Source organism: Pteronotus mesoamericanus, unplaced genomic scaffold (genome assembly GCF_021234165.1).
Source record: "Pteronotus mesoamericanus isolate MK-2021 breed Mesoamerican mustached bat unplaced genomic scaffold, CSHL_Meso_final contig_73, whole genome shotgun sequence".
NCBI lineage: Eukaryota > Metazoa > Chordata > Mammalia > Chiroptera > Mormoopidae > Pteronotus > Pteronotus mesoamericanus.
In genome coordinates, this window is record NW_026555245.1 from 14,170,323 (window position 1) to 14,188,060 (window position 17,738).

The 17,738-nt window shown below is 38.5% G+C and overlaps 1 protein-coding gene across 3 annotated transcripts in view; it reads left to right on the forward strand.

Annotated features, from left to right (window-relative positions):
- CEMIP2 (cell migration inducing hyaluronidase 2) overlaps nt 1–17,738 on the forward strand; it is a 74,519-nt gene that overhangs the window by 4,917 nt on the left and 51,864 nt on the right. For all 3 annotated transcript variants that reach the window (XR_008529941.1, XM_054583026.1, XM_054583025.1), the window contains exons 2-4: nt 11,216–11,558; nt 15,037–15,177; nt 15,770–16,331. Coding sequence is in view for 2 of the 3 variants with exons in the window: in XM_054583026.1 (XP_054439001.1) it covers nt 11,228–11,558; nt 15,037–15,177; nt 15,770–16,331 (1,034 nt within the window). In the remaining variant the exon portion in view is untranslated. The remainder of the gene's footprint in view (nt 1–11,215; nt 11,559–15,036; nt 15,178–15,769; nt 16,332–17,738) is intronic.

Sequence of the window (17,738 nt, forward strand, 5' to 3'; positions counted from 1 at the left end):
GACTGAAGCTCATCTGACATTTTAATGAATGGTCTTTGATAGAAATACACATTCCGATATTTAACACTGTCATATTAAATGTGACTTGGTGGGGGGCAGCGTGAATATAAATCAGTTTTCAAGTTAGTGATACACATGCTGAATCTTAGCATGTAGTTTTAAAGGGCCTTAAAAATAATACTAAAATGAGGAAGTTGAGACCCAGAGGGGCAAACTAATTAGGTAAGGTCATATAGTAAATTAATGGCTGAGGAGGGACAAGAACCCCTTTGTCTCTATTTCTAGTTAGCATTTTTTCCCTCCAATGTACTCTAATTTGGTACTGTTTGGTTTTGTTGGCAATTTAGTTATTTTAATGTTTTAAGGTGAAATAATTTGCGTGTGGGCTTAGAAATTCATTGCACCCAAGTTTAAGGCAGACACTCTTAACTCTTTTGATTGGGAGAATTTACACATGATGTGTGCATATAATGGGGTGATGTTACTTGCAATCAGTTTTTGTCAAATAAGACACTAAATGTAAACTTGCATTTTCTATAAATAGGAAAGAAATTTCAACTATTGTAGAAGAGAACTTTTTTTTTTTTTTAAACAAGCAAGTTCCTGGAAATGTTATTCAGATTTATGTTATGAATCATAGAGTAAAAGCATATAACAATGTTTGCATGTTCTTTTCTTTTCCCTGTACTTGCTTTGGGAAGCCTTTAATGTTGGTTGTCAGGAACTATGTTTAGCAAATATTTTATTGCATTCCTAAGGTGTGCAAGGCCGTGTACTGGTTGTCGTGAACAGCACAAAGATGAAGGAGGCGTAGGGTCTTTATTAAAATGTCTCTTTAAAAAAAAATGAAAAAGACTCAAATATGTATGACTTAAAACACAAAATTCCTATCTCCAAACAAATCAGTCCTCTGATCTAGTAGGCACATCTGCTTTGAAATTGTTTTTATTACACTAACCTTTCAGCCAAATTTGTACCAAGACATTTGTTTTCATAACGTGATGACATGTGATAAACACTTTACATTTATTTTATCAGGGCTCCATCTTAGTTTGGACAAGAAGTAAAAACTGGGCAACATTTGATGGGATTTTATGTTGTGAAAAGTTTGCCTAGGAGAGCTGTGGTAGTCTTAGCTTTAATACGTTTTGGTTTTTTTTTAAAATGGCTTTTTGCTGCATAGAAGTGTGGTGGAGCACTATTGTGTCCTGAAAGGGGTGCAGTTTAAGGCAATCCATAGTGAGCCGCTGAGATAAGAATTGTCCTTGTTGGCCCTGGGTTTGACTTATCTTAAAACCTATGAACATCCACCACAAACAAGATGTCCTGGTTATGCCTGATTATGAAGTTTCTCCAAAGAGTGAAATTGTTATTGATTGGGGGCTCTTGCCTCATTATTGGGTTGTATGTGGAGACTACGAACTTTCTGTTGTCATAATGATCTCCACTAAGGATGACTCACTTCCCTGAAGGGTGAATAGCTTCTTTACTCACAATGAGGTTGGAAAACTAAATATTAACATTACAGGGATTGGAACGATTAAGTTTAGCACAAGGACAGATGCCTGATTTCTGCTGTAGAAGGAATGAGAAAAATGAGTTATTTGGTTTTCTGATTATGGTAAAAAGAAACATACACATAACATAGTTTTTTAATGCCATTAGTGCCACTACTATAAAAAATAATCTTTATGTGAGGATTTTGAAAATACTATACTTCATTAATGCAAAAGATGGGGCTGTCATTGTTTAACAGGTGTTTCATGATAGCCCTTCCCCAGTCATCCTTGTCATACTCAGACAGAAACCAATTTCTGTTTCAGCAATGTTGAGAAGCTAGCGGTCTGGTGGAAGTCGGCTGTGTATGAAGGTATAGATGAAAGGTCACATGAGAGATGAATTGTCTTTTCAGCATGGTTCATAACATTTTTTGAGGAATGTAATTGCTGCTTTTCCAAGTGCCTGCAGTGATTTAGACACTGCCTGTTCTAACCGTGTGGCCCGCTTTCACAAAGCATGGTCAGCTCATGGACCGCTTCCCCGCAGCTGCCTGGTTCCTGTCATCTGAGCTTGGCTTTAACCTCAAAGTCTTTCTTCTTGCTCTCTGTTTGTGCCTGTGGCACTTGAGCGCGTCATGCAGCCCTGTTTTGCCTGCCCCGCTGACTGTATTCTCTCCCTGTTCAGCCATGCAAGGTCCAGCCATTGCGCTAGTGCTAAGAATTGCTCATTCACTGGGGGTCCTGCCTTTTTTCTCTCTAGCACTCTTGAATTTTGAGGAACATCAAGGGGCCTGTGGAGGAGGCAGAATATGTTTCCTTTGGTAGGTGTAGGTTTCATATAACCCAAGAGGACAGGGACTGTGGCTGACTGCTTTGTATTTTGGCCTGGAACTCATTTGCAGGTGACTCTGCCTTTCAGAGAAAACCAAAGACTTCATGAGGCTGTTGTTTCCCCGCACAGTAGTCAGTGCTGGATAGTCAGTCTGTTGCCATTTTAGTGGCAGAGTTCAGTGGTAGATATTTAATTCACACACACAAGGTGAAGAAGCTATTAGTAGTAGTCTGATTATATACATTTGGGAAAGTAAGTTTGCCAGGGCTCTTAAAACTTTGAACTCTAGTCCATTCATTGGGATTTAATAAACTCAGGCAATCAGCTCTTCAGACTCATCAGCCCTAGCATGCAAGGGAACTACTTGTTTACTCAGTCATCTCCCAACCCCCTCAACGCTGGCCTTTGAGCTCCTTGAAAGAGAGACCCAGCATAGTTTTGTTTTGTTTTTTTTTTGTTTTTTTTTTTGGCATCACTAGGTCCCCATCATATAGCAGAGTCCTTGTCTCATAGATGCTCAGACTTGAATGTGTTCCCCTTTTGCAAGGCTTTACCCTCAGTGGTTAGGGCTGTATTTAAAATAGGCTGTGTAGTAGATACGAGAAATAGTACACTTGAGTTCTGGTCCTGGCCCCTGCCATTAATAGAAACTTTGCTTTGATCCTGGATTGAGTAGCTCTGGATCTCTTCAGCCTGCACATCTCATTATTCTTCTGGAATATTTCTTAGTTTGAAAGGCATGTCAAAACATACTCATTATAAGTTTCCTATTGTCACTGCATTTTGATGTTTGTATATCACTAGATCATGAACTTTTGGTACATCTGTGCCTATTTATCAAACACACCCCCACCCCCCACCCCCCTTAACATTCTACCAACATAACTTCCCTGGATCTTTCTTCTTGAGGAGTATTTTAAAGCTTTATCCCTGGTGCTTGACAGAGAATTCAGTGCGCAGGCAGCTCTGCCCTTTGCTATAACCTTAATTAAATCAGCCTCCCTCAGGTCAGACTTTGGTTTTGGTTCTTTCTTTCAAAGGCCAGCTGCAAGGCTGTGACATGCCTGTGCCTGCCATTGTGTGCCTCTGCACAGCCATCCGTCACTGTCAGCAGGTTGGGAGCCTTTGCTCTGTGTCCTCCCAGCTAGAGGGGAGCAAGGGCGACGGGGGATGGTCTCAAGAGAATTGAAAGGGAGAAGAGAAAACAGAACAGCTTTGCAAAAGAAAGAATTAAGGAGAAAAAGGAATCTGAGGAATAATAATTGGAAAAAGGAAACAAGTGAAAAGCAGGAGACTGGTAGGTGACATGACCCTCTTCGTTCTCCTGTTTTCCGTGTTGAAAAACGGTCTTCCTCCAGTTTTGTTTATTTTTTAGTTCTTCCACCCAGAGGCCTACATACTTTGCTTTTTAAATTTTACTTTTTAAATTCGATCGAGCAAAGTGTTAGATATTCTTCATTGTCATCCTTTCTGTAGATTGTCCCCCCCCCCCCCCCCCGTCGGTCTGTAGATCTGTATTTTCCCCCTTCTGCTTCTCTTTTGTTGCCCATGATAATGTTCTCCCGCCTTTTCTCTCTATCAGCCATCTTGGCTTTAGGGTCAAGAATTGCTTTTCAAGGACATGCTTAACAGATTAGAAAAAAGACAGGATTAATGAGTTACTTAGTGGCAGAAAAATTAGACATCTGCCTCATTTATCTTGGATAAGTGAGAGAAATAAATTAATTAAAAATATTTCTTAAAGCTCACTTTTTTAGCTTTAAAAACAGGAAAGCATTCACTTGGTTTACTCTGGGTGTTAGATGTTATAAATAAAGATTCTTTGTTTGGCGCGCTCCATATTTTAACAGAAGATTCCGATGTGATTTGCTGAGGATATATCCACTTTTGCTATTGTAGCTAATTTGCCAATCTGAATTTCTTAAATACAGATTCGGAAGCATTTCTTTTATTGTTTTCAACAAAATCAAACTCTTGGGCTTTTAGTTAATTTTTATTTTCCAGAGATACACTACTATTCCTTGACAATAGTTTTCTAGCAAAGAGTACAGTATAGCTTAACTGAAAAGTGAATTTCCAAACAGGAAAAATAAATATCTTCTAACTTTAAAAATAATACTTATTCTAACTCACATATTTATTCCAACTCAAATGCTTAGTGGCCAAAAAAAAAAATTCTTTTTTTTTGGTAAATTTAGTTTTTTTAGGACTCTGTGTTTGAAATATTTCTTATAATTGCTCTGTATTATATTTTAATAGAGTTAGTATATATTGAGAGAGTTATTTCCTTTTGAGGGAGGAGATCATGGGAACAATACAAGGTACCAACCTAGAAGTCTGGTATATATTGGTGTTTATATATAACAGTAGTTTAATTTTCGGGACTATCATTCCTCATATATATCTAAGCCAACCAAGTGGAAAAAGAAGGTAGGGGAGTGAAATTAAAGTTTCTCAGTCCCTTATCCTATCACTTCATTGGGAGAGGTTTATAATGAAAGGTTGGTGCATTCCCCTTCTACCTCTGAACAGTGGCCTGGGTATGATCAGCTTACTACAACTAAACCAGAATCATTTTAAGTATAAATTTATACCAACTGTATAAAGTGTCTTGTTTCTTGGGAACCATGCCAGACAAGGAATGGCAGGTGATAGTGACTCATCTGGATTTTGGGAGTGGAGAGGAAAAGACAAAAGGGCTAAGATAAGTATGAAGGCGTGGTACTTGACAATGGAGATTGTGCCTTGTGCAGCAAGGTGAGAGCACTGACCTCCCCGAGAGGTCGCAGGGTGTCCGAGTCTTAGGGATTGTGCTGACACAAAGTAAAGCCCATCTCTGAAAGATATTGAGCTTCGTTTTTCCCCACCATTTATCTATTTTCTATTTTCAAATACTTATAGGGTTAGACTTAGCATTTATGCTGAATTTCTTCACAGTGGTTGTAGAAAATGTATGTTATCCCGTGTGCTCTGGGAATGGAATATGTAATAAAATATATTCCTCTAAACTATATATAGAAGGATTCCCTCTCAAAACTCTCTTTGTTTCAACTTGTGTCTCTGAAAATTTTATACTGTGTATTTAAATACAGTCTTCATGAGAATATTGATCACACTTAAATATTTATTTGATAATTTCAGAACTTAAAGGGCCTAAAAGTCAACTTTTTAAGTTTATTCCTTACTGAACAGTTTTGTATGATTGAGGTATTGAGCACATTGTTTATCTATAACTGCAGACATAATCTGAATCTAAAAAAAAAAAAGAAATGAAAACCCTACCTCCCAGCCACTCAGAGAAGCCCCAGACCTGAAAATCACCTTGATGTTGTTCTCTGTTGTTTTTCTCCTAAAACAGAAGATTGGAATTTGGAACCGTTCACTGAAAGTTCAAGGCCATTAGGAGCTGGTTAAAAATTTTGTTAGATCATAATTACTAGTAATTATAAACATCTGTCATTTGTGTTCATGATAATTTATGAACACCTCTCTTTCCTGGCATGTTTTACTTTTTGCCATGAGCATATGAGTCAATGTGTTACAAAGACCGACTAAGATCTTAATGAGAGATTTTGGATAGTTGTACTGAAACTCTTGTAAAAAGACTGTAACTTGTCATAACTGTAGGTTGGATACTGTTTTAAGAATTATGTCCTTGATCAAAGAAGAAGAAAACTTAATGAGATCATGCCAGCTTCTTGACTCTTACAAGCCTGGACTTTCCATTCAAAAATATGTTCTCACAACAAGTGTAGGCAGGATTCAAAAGAGCTTTCATGAGTCAAAATCATTGCATTTTCATTGGGTGTTCAATATGGTGGGGCCAATATGCGTGGCGCAGTATCGGCAGTAGGACCCCCTCTGTGCTGGTTTGGAGGGGTTGGATGATGGAGCATATCATATGGCCTGTAGGGCAAGTGTGTGGAAGTGAATTTGTCTTCTATATTAGCATCTCAGCAGTTAGAAAGAACATGAAAACTCAGCCTCTTTAAAGAGCCCTTCTTAGTTTTGAGTTATTGCTGCTATCTCTGTATTGAGAACTGTCCCGACTTTTCCTCCAATCACAGCATTTACTGGCTGTCAGCATAACAATGTAAAGTGGAATGGAAGCTTTTCTTTTTCCCTATGTGCCTATGGCATTTCATGGTATGGTTAAAACTATTCCAAAATATTGTGAAAGATTGGTATTTTCTAGATATCTTGCTGCTCTTTATCTTTAGAATTTCTATTAGTGGTTGTTAATAATACCTTTTACCCACCAGATTGCATATTAGGATTGCATTTTGTAAAAATTAATGTGTTGACTTTTTTTTGCTTGAAGTAGTAAATGTTTTCAATTTTTCCCAAATCCAGGCACTTGATACAGACAGATTAGACAAATTTCTTTGAGCCTCAGGGATGTGGAAGAAGGATTAAATGGGAAATCCATGTGTGTGTGTGTGTGTGTGTGTGTGTGTGTGAGAGAGAGAGAGAGAGAGAGAGAGAGAGTACCTACTATGTGTAAGGTCCTGTGAGAATACTAAGATAAGTATTAAGACTTCATCTCTGCCCTTCAGAGGCTAATAGTCAGCTGTAGGAGATAGGCAAGTACATATATTAATTGAAACATAAGGCAGAAAGCAAAGCAATCTAATAAGAGTTTTAAACGGAAGACTGGGGGAAAACCAGCAGGGAAGTTGTGAAATCCTGAGGAGTTTTCATGGATGAGATAGGCACCATGTTTGAAAACTTTAAATAATGAAAATAGCTCAATTTTACTAAAACCGTGCTCTTTTTATAGCTCACCCCCCACAACAATCATTATCTCCTTTAGTGTTGAAATTTTAAAATACATTATTTTCTTCGATTGCTTATTGTAATTTATTACCAAATAAATTAATTGAATGCTCTTAGCAACTGTATAAACCACTCCCACCTTGAGTTACTGTTTGAGGTTTTACATTCTTTTATCCAAGTAAGACTTTTATTTAAAATGACAGCAAGTTTTTAAGGTTTCTTTTCTTTTCTTTTTTTTTTGAGGGCAACTGAGAATTAAAAGTCCTAGGTTTTGAATGCTTCCCCTTTTTCAGCATTTACATTTGTATCTTGTAAATTGGTATGCTGTTTTTATATTCTTAGTAGTTTCTTTCATTATCTGCTTTAAATATTTGCCTCCATTTCCTGTGGAAAGTTTTAATTGCATGATTTTATTTTTATTACCAAGCCTTTTGGGTTAAATTAATGCTACAGCTATTAACACCCTTATGGATTAAACAGTCATTGTTGAGGTAGCCTGGGATCCTGACTACAATTTTCACAGTATTTCCTTGATCAGTGTCACGCTGCCTTCAATCAAGTGATTTCAAATTGAGTTTAGGAATTGCGTTTCTTGGAGATGTTGTAAGTCTTCTATCTCCCTTAGTTTCTTCCACAACGCTCTAAGGACCACAAGAGCTCACGATTACTTCTTGAATGAGTGAAATGTCCGTTTTTTTCTCCATGAATAATTAAAATCTGTAACTAGCAATTGATATATTTTAAAATAACTGATTCATAATACTATTCTTAGTGTAAACTCATAATTGTAAAGTGAAATTGTAAAGCATTTTATTTGTACCTTATCTCTTTAAAAATTGTAGTGAATTGAGGAAATTTGCATAAAATATTTTTTGTTATGTATTCTTAGAAAAATGCTTTTGCATTTATATATTTTTCAGTAAAACAGAGCTAGTGGGCTCAGAATACATATGTAGGAAAACATAGTTTGGCAGAAGGGTTATGGGGAAAACACAGCCATGATTCTTTTTGATTTATTGACTTTTAATTTGGGGTGGACACCATCTGAATTTTCTTGGTAGAAAATACCATTTTGCGAATGTGAAGACACTAATTACTCCTAGTGGGACGGTGACTTCATTTAGCCTCTCCCTGCCTTTTGTTTTATTGTTGTACATCTGGTGACACATTATCTCCCACACAAGGGCTCTTCCAGCCTTTTAAGGATGATCTTTCTCACCCTGAAACAATGAACTATCAGATGATCACAGCCTCAAACAAAAGATTTTCACTCCCTTCAGAACACAGTGTAGTCTTGATTCCCCTCCCCACCTGGTGAGGCTGGCACTCAAGAATATCTAGTTTAGTCCTGCCTTTGATAGTAGATGATCATAAAGGTGTCTCTGTTATACTCTCTCGTTTGTGCCAGCAGGATGTATCCATTGTTTCATACTGCACCTTGGCACATGCAGTGCCTTAAACTGGTTGCTTTCCCTTTGTCATGGAGCTTAAACCTCATCTAAGCCCTACAAACCAAGCGTTTTTGACAGCCACACTGAGAATGTTCTTTGCCCGATGTAAAATCAACATCAATTCTTGATTAGATTCCCTTTCTGTCCCCATTAATTTCCAGGTCGTTCGGGTCCTGGGAACACTTATTTGTGGTTTCTTTAATGACCACATTTTGTGTTAATGGATTTGCTGTAGTTTAGAGCAATTTGGAGGTACCCACATGACTAGGATCTACTCATTGTTTTGGCAGAAGTGGAGGGGGGATTCATTATAAGGGTATTGAATGAAGTCGGGTGACTCTGAGACACTCTAGTTGTTGAGGAAGGGAAGTAATGGAAGAGGTTGAATGTCATGTTTTTGAAGCCATTGAGCACGTCTGAATTATTCACACTCATTGTAAGAACATTGTGTAGCTGAGTACCTCTTTCTTTCTCTCTCTGCCTACCACTTGGCAAAGAGACAGAAAAGTTTGTAAAGTTTCATCAAAACTTATTCTTTCATTAAAAAACTTGTACATTCTAACTATAAAGAGTATTACAAAAGGACTGTCTTTTTTGTGTACGTCAGCTTCTCTTAGGTAATAAAGAACCATGTGTAGTCTATTGAACTTCCGCATAAAGAATTTCTGAAACATTACTGTGCCCTTTCAGCACAGTTCTAGTTACACTCTTGCAAAACTGATTCTTTGAAATTACAGCCTCTTAATTGCTTTGAAAAACACATTAGTGTAACTCTTAAGAGCCTGAACTCTAGAGTAAAAACATTTAGGTTTGAGTCCTGGTTCTCCCATACACTAGCTAATTAACCTTTCTAGGTTTTGGTTTCTTGTGTGTAAAATGGGGGATAATAGCACCTACCTGTAGATTTGTTGTATTAAATGTATTAGATGAGTTAATACACATAAAGTGTTTGCAGTAGTACCTGGCAGTAAGTGTTGTGTTCTATGAGTGTTAGCCATTTTTTAATCATCTTAACCATAATATTTGAATATCTGCTATTTTAAAAAGGAATTAAAGAGATAATAAGGACTTTAGACTTTCCCCCAAGTGAATTCAGTGTACAGTTAAGAGATCATAAAAGTAGGAAATACATAACTCCCTTTACCACGAGATGAATCCAGTGGGAAAAATGAAACACTAAACATGAGCTTGTTTATTGGAACTTTTTAGGGACTCCTTGTGGTCCTCATATGACCTGTACACTTCAATTTGAACAGCTTAGAATAATGATACTCAGGGTATGAGCACCTACCTCTGTGCTACCTGGATATTGTTTTAAAAATGTAAAACCCAGGATTTTCTTTGCACCAACTGAGCCAGAATCACAGGGATGGAGAGCCCAAGAATCTACATTTTTAACAAGCTTCCCTGGTCATTCTTATGCACAAATAAAAATTGAGGACATTTGCTGTAAAAGAGTAGCTCTCAACCTAAGTGCTCATTAGAAAACATGTTGTGGGGGGGCACATTTAAAAGGTAACAGGTGCTTAGATTTGACTTAATTGTTTGAAGTGGGACAGGCATTACATTAGCTGGTGATTATAAGGTGCAGCCAGGGTTGAGAAGCAGTGGTAGTAGAAGATGACCAGTGAAGGTGATTGTCCACATAGTTTATTATATTAGGTGTTGATGTAAAAATGTCCAAACCTGTAGAGATTTTTAATAAAAATTTATTTGAACGAAACAGGATATACCTGGAAGCAAGATTGCAACAGGCTGAGAAAAATTAAAAACACTTTCTAGAATAGCAGTTTGCAACTTCTTTCATGCAGAGAATTTTAGGAAGATTACATAAAGTGGCAGGAAGCAAGGCAGGGATTAGATTACAGGATAGTTAAAGATTCTGTGCTTTGTTGAGGGTGGTTTTGCTTGAGGGGTTTGAAAAGAGGCATTTCAAAGGTGTGTGAACCTACAGGCACAGGAACAATAGACAAGGCTTGCTTAAGGCAAAGATAAGCCTTTTACTAAATAAATTCTATTCCTGGAGCATGACTACCTGCCATGACCTGCCCAGTTAGGAATTTATGATCAGATCACCTTGTGAAGTTACCATAGAATGCCCTTACATTTTTTTTTTTTTCCAATCCTTACTTGAGGACATTTTTTTTCATTGGTTTTAGAGAAGAAGAAGGGAGGGAAACATTGATAGGAGAGAGAAGGATCGATAAGTTTTCTCTTGTATGTGCCCACACCAGGGATCAGGGATTGAATTGAAACTGCAACTGAGGTATGTGCCTTGACTGGGAATTGAACCTGCAACCTTTTGGTAACAGGACAGCGCTCCAAACAGCTGAGCCACACTAGCCAGGGCTAGAATCCCTTTTCATCCACTCAGGGATGTAAGCTGACTTGGTATTTTAAAAAAGTCATTACAGTGTTTACCAGGGACTGAGGAGAAGGTAGAAATGGAGAATTGTTGCTTAGAGGTTGTAGAGTTGCTCTTTGGGATGACAAAGTTCTGGAAATAGGTGGTTAGGATGGTTATGCGCCATTATGAATGTACTTGATGCCACTGAACTATACACTTAAAAATTGTTTTAAATGGTAAGACATACTTAAACAAAAAGCCATCCTAATTTTCACATTTCTGAGCCTTAATTTTTTTTTTCTTTTTTCAGTGACAGTGTATCATGCATGCCACTAATTCCAGGGGACGCTCCCCTGCTTTCCTGCAACCTCAGAATGGAAACGGCCCTCGCTCGTCTGGCTATGTTCCAGGGAAGGTTGTTCCACTGCGTCCCCCTCCTCCTCCAAAGAGCCAAGCTTCAGCCAAATGTCCCTCCATCAGACAGGAAGCCCGGGCCAGCTTTGCTTTCTCACCTGAAGAGCAGCAAACCCAGGGAGAAAGCCAAAAGCAGAAGAGGCACAAAAATACTTTCATTTGCTTTGCTATTACTAGTTTCTCATTTTTTGTTGCACTTGCAGTCATTCTAGGGATATCCTCAAAATATGCTCCAGATGGTAAGTATGTGTGTGTGCACGAGGCATGTGTACGTATAGAACATATTCTTTTTTTTATTTATGTACTTTATTTTCTATGTTAATTAACTGGGAAAATAGAAAATATTTTAGGAAAGGACAGAAGGGAAGGAAATAGTAGAATAAGATTAAAAAATTCTTTTATATTAAGTTGGCTCTAACTACCTAATATACTCATGAATTAGTTAATGTGAGGTATAACTTCTGAATGAGAGCTATTATTAAAAGAATCCATTGGAAATGAAAAAATTAAAGGATGGCTCTTCCTTTCCATTTTGTCACTTCGTCCCAGTGCTCAAGACATTCTTGGAGTATTTCTTTTAGAAGTGCTAATTTTAGAGTTCCTTACAGAATTTTTGCCACAGCACAATTTCATCCTTGGTGGGAGGTAAGATTTTCTGACTGCCAAAAGTTTTTAGTGATAAAAATCACAACTGCAGTGATGAACTACATTTTATTTTTTTAAAATATAAATTCAAATAATAAGATTTGTGTTCCTCAGTTTGCAGTTGGCTGGAGGACTGTTAAGGAGAAGCCTCAAATATTGTTGAGGAACAATGTATATCCTCAAAGGAAAACATCCATTAGGGGGTGTGATTTCTGAAATATTTGTCTAAAAATCACTCATTACTTCCTAGTTAAACATCATTTAGGGAGGTTTTAATTTCTTGATGGCCTTAGCTTCTCCTGGTGGTACTATATTAATATTTTGGGTGATTTTGAAGAAGTTTGTTGTCATTTGGCCTAAATGCTGTACCAGCAAAGGACGGCCTTATCACAGAATCCCGTCTACCCGTGTGGAAATCTGGGGGCCCAGGGCCTTGAGCGCGGTGGCAGACCAGAAAAGCCGGGACTGGGCACCAGGGTTGACTGCATTTTTTAGTCTACAGTATATTTTTGTCAAATCAGATGCCTCCTTAAATGGGTAGAACATTTGAGAAGCATTTTACCATTTATAAGACTTACAAATAGTATTCTATTTAGTGTTCATGGTGATTTAGGGGTTTTTCTGGACTTTAAGTTTCTGGGGAGGGGTAGTATCAATACTTCTAAATAGACCTGAATAAGAGAGGTGTTCATGTCAACATCCTTCTGGATCGCACCAGTAGACCACATTGTGAACTTGCAACGTTGCTTTTCATTGCGTATAGCATTGACGTTCTTTCCCCTTTTCTCTGGCAGAATAACCAAGCTACTTGTTGTTGATTTATTCTTTCCAAGTAGTTTGCAGTAAAGGGATGCTAGGTTAGTGGAAAATCAGAGCTGAAATCGGCAGCTTTAACTGATGTTTTCATATTCCATCTAAGACTTTGAATTGCTGATGTGGTTCCTTGAATCAACATTCTTTAGTTTCATTTTTGGCAGTGTAAGTGCAGAATATCAGTGGAAAGATTTGGTATGCTGAAATATTTCAGGGACAGCCTCACTGTGGTTGTTGCTCTTATATAACTTTGATAATGCACCCACTGCTTAACAAGTGGGTAGCCGGGAAGGAGGGGCGGACTGAGCTATTTTTCAGTGCTTTCTGCAGACCAGACATTTTCTCATTAAATGTACTTTATTGGAAGGAAACAGCCAGGAGTTTTGGGTGACGGTTCTAATGAAACATGCCCTCCTGGGAAATAATTGTAAACAACCAAGTGGAATTGTGTAACTATTCTATCAATAGTAGGCTCTAGATGTCAAGACTGGACTTCCTTCTCCAAAGTTGGGTACAGTGCTTGTTACATGGGGCATACGTTTGCTTCTGATATAACATTATGGAGAATTCCAGCTAGATGTTTTATGGCAAGAGAGGGAACTAGAAGAAAAATTAAAGAAATCCACATATTAAATCAAAACAAATTTAAGAAATTTCTTGTTTCTTTGATGGGAAGGAAAGTGTAGGGATTCTCCTTAGTATTAGTGATGCTCACTGATTTATCAGAATTAAATAACAATGATTATGGAGCTGCTGTGAGAAAAATTAATTCCATGACATATTTCCAAGGTCTTAACTAGTGGGACTAATTTTAACTGTAGTAGTTACTGTCACCTCAGAGAGAAAGCATAACCCTAGGACAGCATGAGCGCTTAGAAATAACATGTTTGCATACTTGAAACATATGTAATTTTATCAACCAGTGTCATCCCAATGAATTCAGTAAAAAAAGAATTAAGATGTTTGCATTAGTGTTACAAAAGTTCAAAATGAGGAATCAGCATTTTCTTTCTATAAAAAATATCTTTGTGCTGCACTCAGTTTCTTTACTTTTACTCATACTATTTCCCAACATGTACGTACCCCCTTCATACGATCCCCAAGCGTGTCTTGCCGATTCTGGTACTTGTGTCACTGAAGCTGCCCCAGGTACCCCACCCCTTGCCGCCCCATCCCTCCTTTCTCTGAGCTCTTCTGCATCAACAGTAACTACCACATTGATAAATATTCAAGTACTTCATACATTGTGGTTTTCTCTCCCAAGCTAGAATACAAGCTTGGAGGGTGTGGGCTCATTGCTTTATTTATAAGAATATAAAATATATATATTTTAAATAAACTTTATGGTATCTAGCATAGCGTGGACAAATTTATCCTGAATAAATATTAATACTTGGTCCCTAGTTGATCTAAATTGGTATGATGTCCCCCCTTCAAATTGTAGCAGAACCCAAAGGCCTCATGCATTACATAGCTGTGGCAATGCGGAATACTTTTATGTTTTCATCATCACCTATTCAAGAAGCAAGTTCTAATTCTAGTAAAGGGCCACTGCAAGTGAAGTCACCCTCATTTCTGAAAGGGGAACTTCCATATCACTCAATGTGCTGAGTAGTCTTGGGTTGGCTTCTCTAATTTGTGGTTTCCTCATCTCTGAAAAGAGAAGTCATGTCTTTGGCCCTTTGCTTCTTGCAATTTTGTTGGGGAAGGGTATGTGTCTAAAGATAGCGGTATGTATCAGCTACTGCCTTTGCAGTGGAAAAGGTGCTATTTTCACCTACTAATGATTCACTGTGCACAGGAAAAAACTTGGGAAGACCTAACATACATATTCCTTAGCAGTTTCCATTTTTTATCGACCAGTATGTTGTGAACATATTTTCTTTTCTAAAATAGGTTTCTAGTGTGGGTCCAAGGACAATTCATAATTTTGACTCTCACTCTTGATTTATTTCAGTTAGATTCATTTAGATGATGATTCAGAGGAATTCCATCTTCACCTTATGGAGTTTGACCCGAACTAGATGGTAGCGACTTGGTTTTGCGGGGAGACCTTTTCTGTGTGCGGAAATAGTAAAGGATTTGACGAATCTCTGCTGGAGTGGAAGGGGTGGGATTTCCATCCTTACGGCAGGAAATTAAAATATGTCAGCCTGTTAGCTGCAGCTTGTGATAAGTGATGGTAGTGCTTAGGTTTGGCTAAAGGTATCCTTGCATTTTGTTGGGTTGATGGGATTTTGAGGTTGCTTTGTCTTACAGAGAATTGCCCAGATCAGAACCCTCGTCTCAGGAACTGGGATCCAGGACAAGATTCTGCAAAGCAAGTTGTTATCAAGGAGGGAGATATGTTCCGTCTGACCTCAGATGCCACAGTGAATTCTATAGTCATTCAGGATGGAGGTGAGTCATGGTCCCCATCTATGGGAATTGTAAGCTTGCTTTTTATTGCAGGGGCACATTTGATGTTCTTTTGTAGGTAACTCTCCTTAGTCTTTAGGATGTGGCATCACTCCAACCACAGGAACATGGAAAGTTCCTAAGGTAGAACCCCAGAATTCAAGAGCTAGAGGCCCTTCAAATCCCTTAAGTCACCACACTTGACTTATAAAAGAGGAAACAGTTCTAGAAAGTGATTTCTTGTAGCCAAATATTTTTAGAGCTATGGAGAGAGATGAGAAAATCAACATGGTTAACATGTAAAAATGAGATTCAGGTTTGTAGGCTCTTAGACACTTCTCTGGAAATGATCTACCTCTAAAGTGAATGGATTCAGGTTCACCTGAATGGACATTTTAGTGAGTTGAGATACAAGCTCTTCATTTCTTCCTTTACTGTGTTTTGAAAACAGGGTTAATTTTCTTAGGAGACTCAGTAAATTGTTTCTTCTCCACTTAATTGCAGAAGTGTTCCCCCTGACCCCTGAGATGAAATTACCTCTGTGTGTCAGAAAGATGTTTCAGAAGCGGACTGACACTAGTGTTGTTCTCTGCAGGGCTGCTTGTATTTGGGGACGATAAAGATGGATCCAGAAATACTACTTTGAGGACTCGTTACATCCTGATCAAGGATGGTGGGGCGCTTCATATTGGAGCAGAAAAATGCCGCTATAAATCCAAAGCGACAATTGCCTTGTATGGCAAGTCAGATGAAGGTGAAAGTATGCCAACATTTGGCAAAAAATTTATTGGTGTGGAAGCTGGCGGGACACTGGAGTTACACGGGGCGCGGAAGACATCATGGACATTGTTGGCGAGAACTCTGCACTCCTCAGGCTTGACCTTTGGCTCCTATGTCTTTGAAAAGGACTTTTTAAGGGGTCTCAATGTGAGAGTCATTGACCAAGACACAGCCAAAATTTTGGAAAGTGTGAGGTTCGATACCCACGAATACCACAATGAGAGCAGACGACTTCAGGAATTTTTAAGAGTCCAGGATCCAGGACGGATTGTTGCTATAGCTGTCGGGGATTCAGCAGCCAAAAGCCTCTTACAGGGTACCATACAAATGATCCAGGACCGGTTGGGAAGTAAACTGATTCAAGGCCTGGGCTACAGGTGGGCATTCCTTAGTGTACTCTCTTTCCCAGCTCTGTGTTAGAGCCTATATTTGGATGAGAGGAGAGTGAGGGTGGAGAAAGACACAATACACCACAACCAACTTCAGGTCAGAATGGGCACTACCATCTAGAGGTCTGGTTGTCTCTCTTGGTTTGAAGTGTAGGCCTGGAGGACAGGAGGACAGGAAACTAAGCAGTTTTCTAGGCTTTGGTTTATGAAACATTTTGTGAATGGTAGTGTCAGGATTGTGAAAAGAACAGAAATATGGAACTGGAAAATAAATGATCAGGCAGTTTGAGGACGATTTACTTTCCTCTTTCATAACCTCCTGAAGTGTGTCATATGAAACCCAGGCAAATTGAGGTAACTTTGGAGTTGAAAGGTTAGGGCCCATAATCGTGCTAAGGTGCAAAAGTTGTCTTAAAGCCTGAGGGGTGGAACATGCAGATTTCTTTTTCTTTCTTTTTTGGAATCCTTTGCATGCTAATGTCGGTCTGCTGGTTTCATTGACGCAGTCTGTGGAGGCCTGATGAGAGAAAGGAACAAGTAAGAGGCCTAGGAAGTTCATCCAGATAGTAGGAATCATTTCTACTATTTATGGTTCTTATGCCATATTCTAGTTAACCGTGATTTCCTAATGCAGCCACGAGCTGGCTCAACACTTAATTCAAAAAACAGAAGTTTCAATTCTGCTTATTGTTCTTCGTAAAGTCAGGGAATATTTGCAGTGAAAAGTAGGAGGATTTCAAAACTCACATATTGAAATGATCTAGTTATTGTTTTTGATGGTTGGTTGATCTAGTTATTTTTTTTTTTTTCCTTGGAAATTTGGTTGTTGGAATGCAATATTATCTCCAGAAATTTGGAGAAAGTTAAGTGAGTAGAGAAAACGGATCTGTTGTCTTTTAAAAATGCTTTTTATTCCCCCGGGGCATATTTAAGAGGCACCACGGTGAAATGACAGTCTCAGAGCCTTCGTTTAATATGGTGGATAAACAAACACCTAAATAGATGAGGACTGAAAACACTTGCATCTGCAGCCTGTAATGAGAGCATGGTAGAAGGAGCCCCCACATTGGCCTGGGTTAGTCAGTGGAGGCTCCCCAAAGGCAGGGATGTTTAGAGGTGCGCTGTCTAGGCAGTGGGATGGAGGTCTTTACAGACGGGGTATATATAGCATGTGCAAAACCTTAGAAGTGTTTTCTTTAAATTTTTTATCAAATATAACACACATAGAGGCAAGTGCTAAAAACAAGAATGTAGAGTTTAATGACTTGGCACGATGTGATATCTGGGTAGCTACCACCAAGTTCATGAATAGAACTTTGCTAGAGGCCCAGAGGCCCCGCTTCCTCCTCCTTTTGACTGATCACTCCCTCCATTCACCACAGGAAACTGCTCTCC